The following is a 13,681-nucleotide window of genomic DNA, read 5'->3' as shown; positions in this document are numbered from 1 at the left end:
CTGTTTACAATGTTTGTTTGTTTGTTCTTGTTTTTTTACAAAACAAAAGGAGGTGATGAGCACTGCACACAACAAAAGAGTGCATCAGTGTACGTTTAACAGTAAGATAACACCTTTTGCCATTAATTCACAAATCAGTATCATTTTTTCTTACAATTTTTTTTTGCAGTTGTCATTTTGGCATATAATTAACACAACATGCGTAATTCACACTCTCTGCTCTGTCAGTTCCTGTCTCCACCTACACCATGTGACTTGTCAGAGGGTGAGGCACTGGTGTGCACTTGTTTCACAGGGTTCAACCGCTACGCAGGACTAGGCCAAGGCTTGGACGGAGGGAGAGGCATCTTGTGCCCAGAGCCATGGACTACCAGCAGAAACTGGCTGAAAAACTCACCATCCTCAATGAGAGAGGAAATGGGGTGCTGATACGAATGAACTACATTAAGAAGGTGAGGGGGAAAAGAGGAAGAGTTAAGAGACGAATGGTGTGATCTACAAAGATGAGAAATAAGGAACTTCTTGTTTATTTAATTTATTTTGGTGTAAATACGAGTTATCAAATGATAAAAATGTATCTAAGAGCAAACACGTAAGAACACACTGATTCAGTGCTTAGCGGCAAATTAGATTTGAAGTTATTGTGAATCATTTTCTTTTCAGTTTCCTGACAAGCGTTACAAAGCAGTGATAGGTTCACTGTACAGATCACATCCTTATAGCAGCAATAAAAACAATAACAACGTTTGCTAATAGTTTAAGAGCTGAACATGTTTCATTTTTAATGCACGGAAGTAACAAACTTCAAACAGGAGCTACACCAGTACAGATGACATGAAATTTACAAATTCTCAAACTCAAGAGGGTTTTCTGAAGGTGGAGTTTAAACTCTGGTTGTGAGATATAGAGATATAAAGATATAAACTATGAGCTGCGGGCACTGTTTTGTGTGTTTACTGGCTTTGCAGGATGGGAAAACTGTCAACTGAGGCTCTAGCTGAATGTATTTTTGAGGAGAGGAAGTGCAAACAGGAAGTTGGTCTGTGCTGTCAGTCAACTCAAATTTCAGTTACTTTGAACATAAAGCTGTAAAACTCCCACAAAGGCAGTAAAATTAGTGAACAAATAAAAATATACGATCATTTTAGCCACACGTGTGTCGATAACGTGAGTCTTGGCAATTGTAAAATGACTGGAGAGACTAATGGATTCACACCGACAACCAACACATTTCGAGAAACGGCAGTTTGCATCCATGTGCATGCACATACTGTATGTTTCTGTTCATCAAGGGGAAGTGGATAAACAGCTGAGACTTCAGCAAAACCTCAACAAATGCATTTTTCCACTTCTGCCCTCACACTTGTGAGCTTTGAGAGAAGCCTTTTGCTCTCAGCGTCTAAACAGCCTTACAGGAACAGTTTTATGTTAATGATCTTGCTCAAGAGGTTGTTTAAAAGGGTAGTGAAAGCACAGCCAAGTTACTTTACTTGTTTTCTTGTCATTGGCATTTTCTACCTATCGTCTAGCGGCTCTTAAAAATAAAAGCTATGAAACTGAAATGTGAAAACATGACATGTTCCTGTCCTTAATCTTCACACCTCTCATCTAGACATGTGGAGATCCCAAACTGCGGCCCTCCTTCCTGACAGATAAGGCCATGGAATCTGCCATCAAGTATATCAACAAGAAATTCCCCAACATCGACTACAGGGGAAACATTGTAAGTGCAAACCGCTTTTGTTCAAGTTTACTTTTCCCCGAATGTTCGTCTCTATGTTTTTCTTCTTGTTTTGTTGGCTTGTGTTCATAAAGGTTCTGTTTCTTGAAATGAAAATGAAAACATCATTAAATATGCCAGAAAGTGCTTTGCTTGTGTTGTACCAGAAAGATTAACGTGCGAAAATGAAAGTTTGAGCTCTCGAGAACATAAAATTGATTTATGAAAGCAACACTTCTGTGTTTTTTTGCAGTGCGCTGTAAAGTATTTACCAATTTTCTGATGTTCTTTATGTATTATGTTCGTGTATTTCTTGTAATTCATCAATCACTGTCAACCACAGAGGAAGTTAAACATCACCTCACATCCAACCACTGATGTCTTCATTATTGTTTAGCAAAATCTGACCAGCATCCAGCGACAGAAATCAGAAGTGCTGTCCAACACAACGAGCTACTACGAATCGTTCCTGGATGTCATTGAATTCAGGGTGAATATAGTTTTTTCATCATCTCACAGTTGCTTTTTGATATTGAGTATGTTATTGAAACATAATATATGGTAAATGGCCTGTATTTGTATAGCGCTTTTACTAGTCCCCCCTAGGGACCCCGAAGCGCTTTACACACCCAGTCATCCACCCATTCACACACTGGTGGAGGCAAGCTACAGTTGTAGCCATAAAAATTGTCTTGAGCAATAGTTTTGCAGGCTTTCTGGAGGTTATTCAGTCTCTGTCATGGTTGTGCTGTGTGGCAGGCAGGATGTAGGACACAGAGACAGAATTAACAAAAAGGCTGCAGCTTTATTGCTGGAAAATACACACTAACACTAGGTACATGATCACTGAAAAAGAAACAAACAAAAGATTAACTTGAACTAAGAATCATGCACTTAACTACAAATGACTAGACAAGACTTGACATCATATGATGTGGCTAGCAGTGTTGGGAAGGTTACTTTTAAAATGTATTCCATTACAGAATACAGAATACATGCCCCAAAATGTATTCTGTAACGTATTCCGTTACGTATTCTGAATACTTACTTAATATATTATCATGCACAACTACATGAATGTACTATTGCTGTGATTTATTACTGTTACTGAAGGTCCGCGGCTCCGAACCGTAGTAAAGGGACCTCTGGCTAATACGGCGGGTTCTGTGTCGGGCTCGTAGCCGAAAACTAGCTTTACTTTGTTGTCTGGGTCAACTTTGCTAGCGAGAGACAGAGAGAGGCTGTTAACAGAACTTATTGTTTTTGGAGGAAAACACGAACACGGTGTACAGTCGAGTCTTAATAGCTTACTTACAACTGGGCTCGTCAGGCTCTCTTCTTGGCTGCAGTGGTTATTATTATATTTACATGCTTCCAGCTCCCGTTTTTGCTGGATGACAGCTCGTACTTTTCCTTTTTCTCCCTCCCTCGCTCACAGACACATAACGTGTATGGCAGTCCATTCTCCCTGCAGCACGGACTACACTGCCCATGATGCTACATTCTTTAGTGCTATGCCTGTAGCATTCTGCCTATTAGCTTAGCACAACAACAACAAAAAGGCCTCTCTCACCCAGGAAACACGCAGAGAGAGAGAGCGTCACCCTGTAACCATGGCAACCATAACGCTGCCACCTGGAACAACAGAACGTAGCTGTCAAACAAAACCCAAACAGTCCTGACCCGCCACAATATGAAACAGGGAAGTACCGCCGTGTAATCCATTTATTTCAACAAAGTAACTGTATTCTAAATACCACCTTTTTAAACGGTAACTGTAACGGAATACAGTTACTCATATTTTGTATTTTAAATACGTAACGGCGGTACATGTATTCCGTTACTCCCCAACACTGGTGGCTAGGGAACCTGGCACTTATGCAGGAACACGCAGCAAATGAAGAGGACGCGACAACAAACACGGGAAGACTGAGGACTTAAATACACAGACAGGATAACGAGAGGATGGGAAACAGGTGGAAACACAGCTGGGACCAATCAGACAAAAATAAGACAAAGGGGAAGCAAAACTGAACACACTAACATAGTGTTACTTTGACAGAGACTGTCAAAGTAACACTTGACATATGCACAGAGACACAGAGGCATGAGTGACTGGATATGAAATGTGGAACACGAGGAGGACACCGTGACTGAAACTAGAAGCTAAAAACAAATATAATGTGAACAGAAAACCATCAAGAGAACAAAACCATGAATAACAATAATCGAGGGATAGAAATTAAACACAAAACACTGGGCCACAGACCCACTGCCGTGACTGTGCCTCTTAAAGTTTTTCTTTGGCTGCTTTTTCACTCATTTTCTGTTCCGTCCAGACGTTGTACCTGATCACTTTCAGAGGAATGCTTTTTTTAAGCCACGTAACACTGACCTATGAATCATTCAAGAATAAAAAAGACATAAATCAAGGGCTGAACAAGCATCTACACATAACAGAAAACGTAGCAACTTTTATCTCGTTGGAAAGAACAGCTTTTTCTTATGTCTTTAGTTGAATCTATAAAAAATGCCAAAGATAAGCATAAAATCAAACCAACAAAATGAATCTCAAAGAAAATTAGCCAAAAACCTGGCACATATATGATGAACGGTGTCTGAAAGTCCTCAAGAAACAGGAAAGAAATCCAACAGAGACCTGGATTAGAATCCGAGACGTGCACCTGGCTTTTCAGTTCATCCATCTACCAAAGTCCCATCAGATATGATGGTGGAACTGAAAATCAGTGAGAGTGATGAACTTAAATCATTTCTGTGCAGAGGAGTTTTTTTGTTTCCTGTTCTCATGCTGTCCTCCTATAGCCCAGCATGAGTAGAGGTCTCTTTTGTTCCTCTTGTACTTTCCCATTGTAGTGTACATTTCAGTGGTTTTTCTGTAATGCAACCGTTCTCTGACTTGTATCCCCATGTGATGTCTGTGTCGTGTGTGTAAGGTCGGGGGGCGGGTTCATTCCACTGCAGGGCAACCTGCCACTGTATGTGGCGAATAAAATTTGAACTTGAACTTGAACTTAAATCTGGAAGGAGAAGATCAGCAGAGAGGTACAACAGCGAGTGTCCGTAGTGATCTATAAGACATGGTGGAGGCTCTGTCATAGTTTCAGTCAGTGCTGTTGGGGATCTTGTGATTTCAGGCCACCATGGAAAGTCTCTGATTGACAACAGATTAATTTTTTAGCTTAGCAAACACACTGTGACCTGAACAGAAAAATATACAGTGGAACATTATCAGTCATGGACTGTCCTCCCCAGAGCCAGGACCTCAACATTACTGAGGCAGCGTGGGATCATCGGGAATGGAACAAAGGGCATCCAGAATCCTAAGAGGACATTTGTGATGTCCTTTGAGAAGCCTGACCTATTCCTGAAGACGACTTAACCTCCTAATACCTGGCGTCCACATATGTGGACATCACATTTTGGGTTATTTAGACCAAAATACTGAATTTTGCTCTACATGGGCCTGATATCCACTTACGAGGACATTATACTGCTACTGTTCTATCAAAATTTTAAACGAATATCCTCATATTTGGCTCTTATTTTTCTTAAAAACAAAAATAAGGTTAAAAAACCCCCGGATAATTCTGTTTTTACATTCATCGGGCCCCAAAATGACCAAATATCAAAGAGAAATAAAAAATACATGCCGTGGAAGAGTTCGGGTCTTAGGAGGTTAAAGAAATTACAAGACAGTCTGAGAGAGTTCAGCCTGTGTTGAAGAATAAAGGCGATCACACTGAATATTGACTTACAAGCTCGTTATATTTGTACAAACTCAGTTTTGGCCCTATTTGTGGTATTTCTATGTATTCTTGCATACGGTTCAATAAATCGTTGAACCCATTTCCTGGTTTCATAGCAAAATATAGGATATAGTAGAAATGAGTGGTGGCTCAAGACTTTCACTCTACTGCATAAGAAAAGAAAAACCTGAAAATAGAGCGCAGTGCTGGCGGTCGTAAACAGAGTGCAGTTTGTCTCGTTGTTCGCTCTGCACATTCACTATTTCAGACCTTTTGTTGTTAGAATACATTTACATATAGAGTGGTTTATTGTGACCTAAGAAAGCAATTGATTATGTTGCATACACCGAGGGCAGTTAGCTCATTGTGGTTTTAACACCTTTCTCAAAATATTCATTTTTCACTGTGTGGGAAGTTGCAGCAATGCCAAGACATTCATGGTATTTGTAAGACTTCAATCATGAAGATACAAATTATTCATGATTATAAAGTTTTCTTTAAAAATGGACCAAAGGCAAATTTTCTTATTATTCAGGTCTGTCATTTGTAACCCAATCCTCCTTTTTCCATTCAGGACCATGTTTATGAGTTGCTGAACACCATAGACGCCTGTCAGTGTTTCTTTGATATAGTAAGTATTCACTGTGTGGGTAGTGTTTCGGTGAAAACATTAAAGTTGTTACCTGTTTGCTTTGGTCACCAGTCTGCTGCTGTGTTTCTTATTCCTGCAATGTGTAATCATTGCATAATGTGCAATGATTACACATTGCACATTATGTTGCTTTTTCGTTTCTCACGCCCGAGCTTCATCTTCTTCTGCTACTGCCACATTTAAAATTGCACCTTCTTTATATTTCACACCAAACCCATCCAAAATTATCTTTTTGCCTTTAATATGTGATAGGGATGCACCGGGGCCGATACTGTAAAATGTGTGTGTACTCATACTCGTAAAAGTTAACCGATACCAACTTATTTCATTAATCAGAGGGTGGCTTGTCATTTCTGTTGTAGTTTGTTAGATTGGCCACTAGGGGGCCAATTATTATTTTATTTATTATTTATTTTATAATTTTTTATATTTTATTATTTATTTAATAATAATTATTTTGTTTGTTTACAATATGGACACTCTGCAATAATTTAAAAGTTTATTTTATTTGCAAACCTAATTTGTATTTATTTTATTCCAAACAGAAGTGTTTATTTATTATTCTGAAAGCTCGAGACAATAGTTCAGTGATATTTTGTAAAATTACAATGTGGAGACTCTGCAATAATTTAACAGAAGTGCTTATTTTTCACTTGAAATTTTTTTGTGGTCATTTTTATTAAGATTTTATTTTTTATCGGCAGGGAATATAATAAAACCTGTCTTCCAATTAATTGTATTTGTGTGTGTGTGTGTGTGTGTGTGTGGTAGAAGTATCGTTTTTTGTACTCTGTATCGGCAAGTACTCAGATCCAAGTATCGGTTTGAAAAAATTGGTATCGTTGCATCCCTAATATGTGATATCTGAAATGGAACGTAGAGCAAATGATGACACTAAAATTGTGATTTCAGACAACCAACTTTGACTTCACCAAAAACTACTTGGATCTGATCATCACGTACACGTCCGTTATCATCACGCTCTCTCGCATCGATGATAAGAAGGCCCTGGTGGGAATGTTCAACTGCGCCCACGAGATGACGAATGGAAGCAGGTGGGAAAAGATGGACGCCTCAGCAAACGCCGTGCAGCTTTTTAAAGCAGCAGCAAACAATTCAAATGCTAAACGCTTCATCCACAAATACTCCAATTTTTCTAATCATTATAATAAATTTGAATTTTAAGCATTAGTTACTACTTACTTTAAAAGCCACACTTTGTTTGGCTAATGCAAGGCCATTTGCAGCAACCACAGTCAGATGTTTCTATTCTCATTAAAACCTTGTAAGTTGGATTAAAATAGTACTGCTCTTATCATGCCTCCACTGAATGTGACCCCTACAGTGACCCCTCCTACCCTCGGCTGGGCCAGATGTTTCTGGAGTATGATCATCCCTGGAAGAAGCTCACGGAGGAGTTTGGCCCTCATACAAAGGTAAATTCAAAAATGTGTCATTAGCTGTCCAAGTACAAAGGTAAACTTTAAATACAGTAAAGTAGGGCTGGGCGATATATCGAGTTTTTTTAAAAATATCGATATATTTTTATACGAGATATAAGATGTGACAATATCCTTTATATTGATATAGTCTATGTTACGTTATAACTATACTTGTGGAGCCGCAAGTTTGCCTCTCTTTCGTCCACTTTTGTCTTTACGCAACATTACTCGGCCTCGCCCCTCCTTCACTGAACACAACTCCCCCTCCTCCCCCATCGCTTCACCTGCAGGCAGCGACAAGATGAACACGGCAAATCTCCGTTAACGAGTTACTGCGCATCGCCCCGTGCGTGGGGCTGGACGGCGTCAACGTGTTAGCGAGCTAACCACGCTAACAAGCTAACCACGCTAACGCCATGCAGCCCAGAGGCGCTGCACAGCCTGAAATCCTTTCGTTTTCTCAAAAGTTGACAGCGCGCCTTATGTATGAATTCTGGTTGTGCTTGATGACCGCGAACCGATTTTATGTGGTACACGGCGCTCAGCAATCTGTCAAAAAATGTTTTAGTACGACTTTGGTAAACTACGGAGCTGCAGCGCTTGATGGATTGTCAGAGCATTACGGCTAACGAGGAGCCTCGCGGAGTGATACGTACTGTGCTTCAATGTAATATTACCGTATTGTGTGTGTATAAGGACCATAAATGGCACCTGTTAAGTGCCGGTTACGAAGCGGATTTCAAACTCAAGGCTGTCAGTCACGAACTTGGAAAGAGAGCAGCTGTGAAATCTGTCTTTGTTATTATGCTCAGTGTCTTTTAGTTTACATTTTGACTGCACAATTGTGAGCTCTTTGTTATGCACAAAAACAACATAGTTTTCTTTTATTTATGGAGCATTATTATTTAATAAATGCTCATAATTTATTTTTGAGTAGCTTTGTTCATGTACATCTATGCTGTATGTTAATAAAAGTGCCTGTGTGACATCTGGGACACAGCTTTGACTAAGAACTCTTTTTGTTCTTACCTTATGGCTTTAAAAAAATATCGAGATATATATCTTATATCGCCATCCAGCTAAAAAATATCGAGATATGAATTTTGGGTCATATCGCCCAGCCCTACAGTAAAGTATGCAAAATGCTAGTTCTTTTATATAAAAGGTGTTTTTCTTTTTCCCTGCACCTGAACAACCCAAGTGCTTTTATGCCTTCACCACTCTATGAAACAAAAAAGTTTTATTATAGTTTGCTGTTTTCTCCACTAATTTGTTTTTCAATGATTAAAAGGGTTTACTCATGGGTTATCTTGAAATATGCCCGTGTGCGTGCAACAAAACAAATCACCATTTATCAGGTTTTTAAAGCGTTGCCTTCTCTCAGAATTTCGTCCTTTTGGCTTTTTAAATGTTCTCACTTTCCCTCCGTCTTCCTCACTCGGTGTCCTTTGCACCTCTATCCCTCTGTCAGGCTGTGACAACAGCATTGCTTTCGCTGAAGATGGTCTACCCACGGAGGAACCTGCCAGCAGAGCAGTGGCGAAGCGCCCAGCTCCTCAGCCTGCTCAGCGTTCCAGCTGCCATGCTGGACTCAGCCTGTTGTGACACTGTGAGTCTCATTTCCTCTCATACCCTCAACTCCTGTTTTGAAATAGTGAGACGAGGTGTAGAGAAATATGACAATGTTTTACTACCAGCATAAGAGTGAACGCATTTATTCAGGTTATTCATATGAGTTCTGTTTTTATTCTGCATCTTTAAAACACTTAATTATGAAAACTGTGTGCCTTTACCTTTTTTCTGCTTATGCCCCGACTTTTGTTATATTGAATATACTTAGTCTTGTATAAAAATCTACACTTTGGAAGGCAGCGAATACTCCTGCAAATGAAAAAGGACCAAAACACAGTATAGAAAAGGGATGTATAACAGCTGAAGTAAAGACTTTATTCATGTTGCCAACAGTAAATGAGTCTGTGGGAGTTAATAAGTTGGTTGTCTTCTACAGATGGCGTGCGAATACCTGTCTATGGAGACAATGGAGCGTTGGATTATTAGTAAGTGTTTCTATCTTTCCAATTTAAATGTATTTGTTACAGAATTTAAGTGGTTTGAGAACCTATTGGATATACCTGTTACACTGCTGAAATGATGGGCCAACTCATCTCCCGTGCAACATATTTATTTTTACAGAAAACTGTAAAGACAGAAAAATGTCTGATTAATCAGTTCTTTCGGCGCGCAGGCCATACGCTGCCTCTTCACCACTGACACTACTTCTTCTAGTGTAGCTGGCATTACTTTATACAAGTAGCTTATACAGTTTCATATTCACATGCACCACTCTTATAAACTGCTTAAATCACAAAAATACATTTTACTATACGCATGAATAACATAGTGAACTCTCATTACAGTTTTATCTTGTTTTTACTTCTGTTTTGATCTATTTATAAACCTGTCTTATTAACTGTATTTATCAAACTAATCTCTTTCAAATAAATGTTTTTCTTAACATATTTTATAGCATTCACTCTTCATGAACTAAACATAAAGCAATTCACATTTTCTCTTATTGTGCAAAATATATCTTGTGGCTTTAACCCAAAAATACACCTGCAATGAACTCACAAACTTTAGGTACAGTCTAACACTTGGATCGGCACAGGCTAACAACTGGACCAACTTGGAAATTAGATCTTTAGCTTAACATTCACCACAAACAATACATTTATCATTAATCGCCACTGCTGCCTGTCACGTTTAGAACCTCTGTTTTACATTATCAACCACCCAGCTTACCTGTAAAAACAGAAAAATGTCTGATTAATCAGTTCTTTCGGCGCGCGGGCCGTACGCTGCCTCTTCACCACTGACACTACTTCTTCTAGTGTAGCGTCAGCTACCGATGCGTACAGGGCTGAGCGCCCTCTGCTGGTGGAACTTATACAACGGCAAAACTGACATTACAGTGGCCTTACTAAAAGAAAATATCTCTGAGCATAAAATAAAATGGGGGGCTACTATTTTCATGTCTCTGTCTTTAACATAGTGCCACATACCCACATGTAACACACATGAGAAAAATGGGTGCACAGATAGTTAAGCCACCCCTCATTTATTTATGATTTTGTGAGGAAAATGGGAAATAGATGCAGTGATTTATAGAAATGTGCAAACATGAATGAAAACACAGCATGTAAGGTAAAAATTGAGTATGTACACTTCTAAGGAACCTGGGCTCTCTGTCTTGTCATTTCTTTAAGTAGTCTTCCTTCTCTCACCCCAAATGGTCGCGGCAGATGGCCCCGCCCCTCCCGGAGCCTGTTTTTCCTGGAGGTTTCTTCCTGTTAAAAGGGAGTCTTTCCTTTCCAATGTCGCCATATGGGGGTCATATGGTTGTTGGGTTTTCTCTGTATCTATTATTATAGGGTCTACCTTACAATATAAAGCGCCTTGAGGCGACTGTGTTGTGATAAACAACACTGTAGAAATAAAGACTAATTTGAAGCTCTTCGAAGGGTTCAAAGCTCTTCTTTGGATGATGCCTGTCTTTTGTTCTGTTCTGTGTTAAAATGATCCCACACTGCTCCAGTAATGTTGAGGTCCGGGCACTAATTTAGCACACCTCAGCCTCTGTTCCCTGTTGCCCTTCATGAGAATGGCGTCTTGACAGCCAGTCTTCCACAGACACCAATTCTAATGAAGGTTCAGCAAACAGCTGATGGTTAAACTGAAGCTCTAGATGAGTCTCTGAGGTCCTGTGTCATATCTTTGTTGGCTTTTTTACACATCGTGACTGTCAGATACTGTTTGTCTGCTGTAGATAGTAGTTTAATCAGGCCTGGTCCTTCTTTTTTAATTCACTTTTCCAGTTTCCTCATTTTTTTTAAGGACATACTGCACACTATCCCGGGACTAGCCAAGCTTTGGACTCATAGCACTAACGAAATGGTAACAAACTGTGTTTATTCCCTAGGTATTGGGATACAGTGTAAATGTAAATAAAAACATGATTCAGTGATTTGGAAATCTCATAAACCCATTTTTATTCACACGTTGAACACAGAAAACATATCAAATGTTCCAACTGAAAAAAATTACGAAAAAAATAGAGTTAATTTTGAATAGGGTCATTTTTCCCACTGTGCAGCACCCCTCTTCTTTTAACAACAGTAAACATCTGGAGCTGAGGAGAGCAGCTGCTTAACTTTAGGGAGAGGAATGTTGTCCCGTTCTTATCCGATATTGGATTCCAGCTGCTCGACAGTCCTTTTTGTTGTATTTCTCGGTTGGTGAAACGTCTGGAGACAGGCTAGTTCAGCACTTGGACTCTTCTACAGCATGAAGCCATACTGCTGTATGAGATGCAGTATGCGGTTGTCATGATTCGGCTGTGTGTAGGCAGGAATTGGACCCAACCGCAAACTCAAGGGAAACAGGACTGAACTCAAAACGCCAGCTTTTATTGCTGAACAGAAAACTTTACCAAACCTAAACTGGGAAGATTCTAAGAAAACACACACAGAGAGAAACACACAGCATGAGGGAGGACGCAACGCTGAACGCAGGAAGACAAAGGACTTAAATACACACATGAGGTGATCAGGAGAAGTGGCAACACATGGGGAAACAGCCGACACACATGAACATAACGACATCACAGAGGAAATGTAAAACTAAACACAGGAACACAGGACCTCTTTCAAAATAAAACAGGAAACATAATGAAACACAGACGACATGAACTTAACAAAAGACATGAAACATATGAAGGGCAAGGAAGACTTAACACTAGGGCTCCTTGAAAAATAAATAGGGGGCACCTCATGGCCAGGGTTGGGCGACCCGATTGTCTTCACCCTTACCAGTGTGTGAAATTATTTTTTTAACCATTTGACAAAGTGCGTCCCCTTTCAGCTCAATACTTTTGTTTCTAAATACGGAACGATTCCGTTTTTCAAGGGACTACTTAACACGGGGGTTGAAAACACAAAGGGAATCTAATAAACAAATGAACTTCACCAACATAATGAGCTTAAACAAACATCAACATCCAAATAAACTAAAACGACAGACCCAGGAACATGACAGCGGTCATGGGGCGATTGTGGCTCAAGAGTTCGTCTTGTAATCGGAAGGTTGCCGGTTCGAGCCCCGGCTTGGACAGTCTCGGTTGTTGTGTCCTTGGGCAAGACACTTCACCTACCGCCTACTGGTGTTGGTCAGAGGGCTCGGTGGCGCCAGTTTCCGGCAGCCTCGCCTCTGTCAGTGCGCCCCAGGGTGGCTGTGGCTACGACGTAGCTGCCATCACCAGTGTGTGAATGGGTGGATGATTGTGTATAGTGTAAAACACTTTGGGATCCTTAGGACCAAGTAAAGCGCTATACAAATACAGGCCATTTACTATTTAAAGTCATTATCTGGATGGGAGCATATGTTGTTCTAAAAGCTTTCAGCATTGTTGGTGCCTTTCTAGATGTGCAAAATGCCAATTTCACAGGCACTCATAACCATCAGAAATGCAGACTTTTGAACTGACCTTGACATCAAGATGGTTTCTCTTCTCTTTAGTCCAGAGGATGTGGTGTCCATGTTTTCCAGAAATAATTCCAGATTATGATTCCTCTGACCCAAAGCTTTCCACTTTGCCTCAGCCCATTTTAACGACTTCTGGCCCAGAGAAGAGGGCAGATGGAGTATCCATCTATCCATCTATGATAGAACCGTGTCCACAGACAGTGATTTCTGGAAGTGTTCCCGAATCATGCTTGTTTTTAATGAAGAGCCACCTGAGAGCCCAAACATCACGAGCACCCAGTGTTGGGAAGGTTACTTTTAAAATGTATTCCATTACAGAATACAGAATACATGCCCCAAAATGTATTCTGTAACGTATTCCGTTACGTTACTCAATGAGAGTAACGTATTCTGAATACTTTGGATTACTTAATATATTATCATGCTGTTTACAACTACATGAATGTACTATTGCTGTGATTTATTACTGTTACTGAAGGTCTGCGGCTCCGAACCGTAGGAAAGGGACCTCTGGCTAATACGGTGGGTTCTGTGTCGGGCTCGTAGCGGAAAACTAGCT

At 40.1% G+C, this 13,681-nt stretch overlaps 1 protein-coding gene across 1 annotated transcript in view; it reads left to right on the top strand.

The window, feature by feature from the left end:
- The first annotated feature begins 259 nt into the window (after nucleotides 1-259).
- nckap1l (NCK associated protein 1 like) overlaps nucleotides 260-13,681 on the top strand; it is a 29,859-nt gene continuing 16,437 nt past the window's right edge. The window contains exons 1-8 of the mRNA XM_085161125.1: nucleotides 260-452; nucleotides 1,613-1,723; nucleotides 2,118-2,210; nucleotides 6,062-6,118; nucleotides 7,052-7,194; nucleotides 7,485-7,575; nucleotides 9,053-9,190; nucleotides 9,590-9,638. Coding sequence (XP_085017251.1) covers nucleotides 363-452; nucleotides 1,613-1,723; nucleotides 2,118-2,210; nucleotides 6,062-6,118; nucleotides 7,052-7,194; nucleotides 7,485-7,575; nucleotides 9,053-9,190; nucleotides 9,590-9,638 — 772 coding nt within the window. The 5' untranslated portion in view covers nucleotides 260-362. The remainder of the gene's footprint in view (nucleotides 453-1,612; nucleotides 1,724-2,117; nucleotides 2,211-6,061; nucleotides 6,119-7,051; nucleotides 7,195-7,484; nucleotides 7,576-9,052; nucleotides 9,191-9,589; nucleotides 9,639-13,681) is intronic.

This window comes from Neolamprologus multifasciatus, chromosome 5 (genome assembly GCF_963576455.1).
Source record: "Neolamprologus multifasciatus chromosome 5, fNeoMul1.2, whole genome shotgun sequence".
Lineage (NCBI taxonomy): Eukaryota > Metazoa > Chordata > Actinopteri > Cichliformes > Cichlidae > Neolamprologus > Neolamprologus multifasciatus.
Note: the sequence above shows the minus strand (reverse complement) of the source record. Positions and strands in the feature narration are given on the sequence as shown.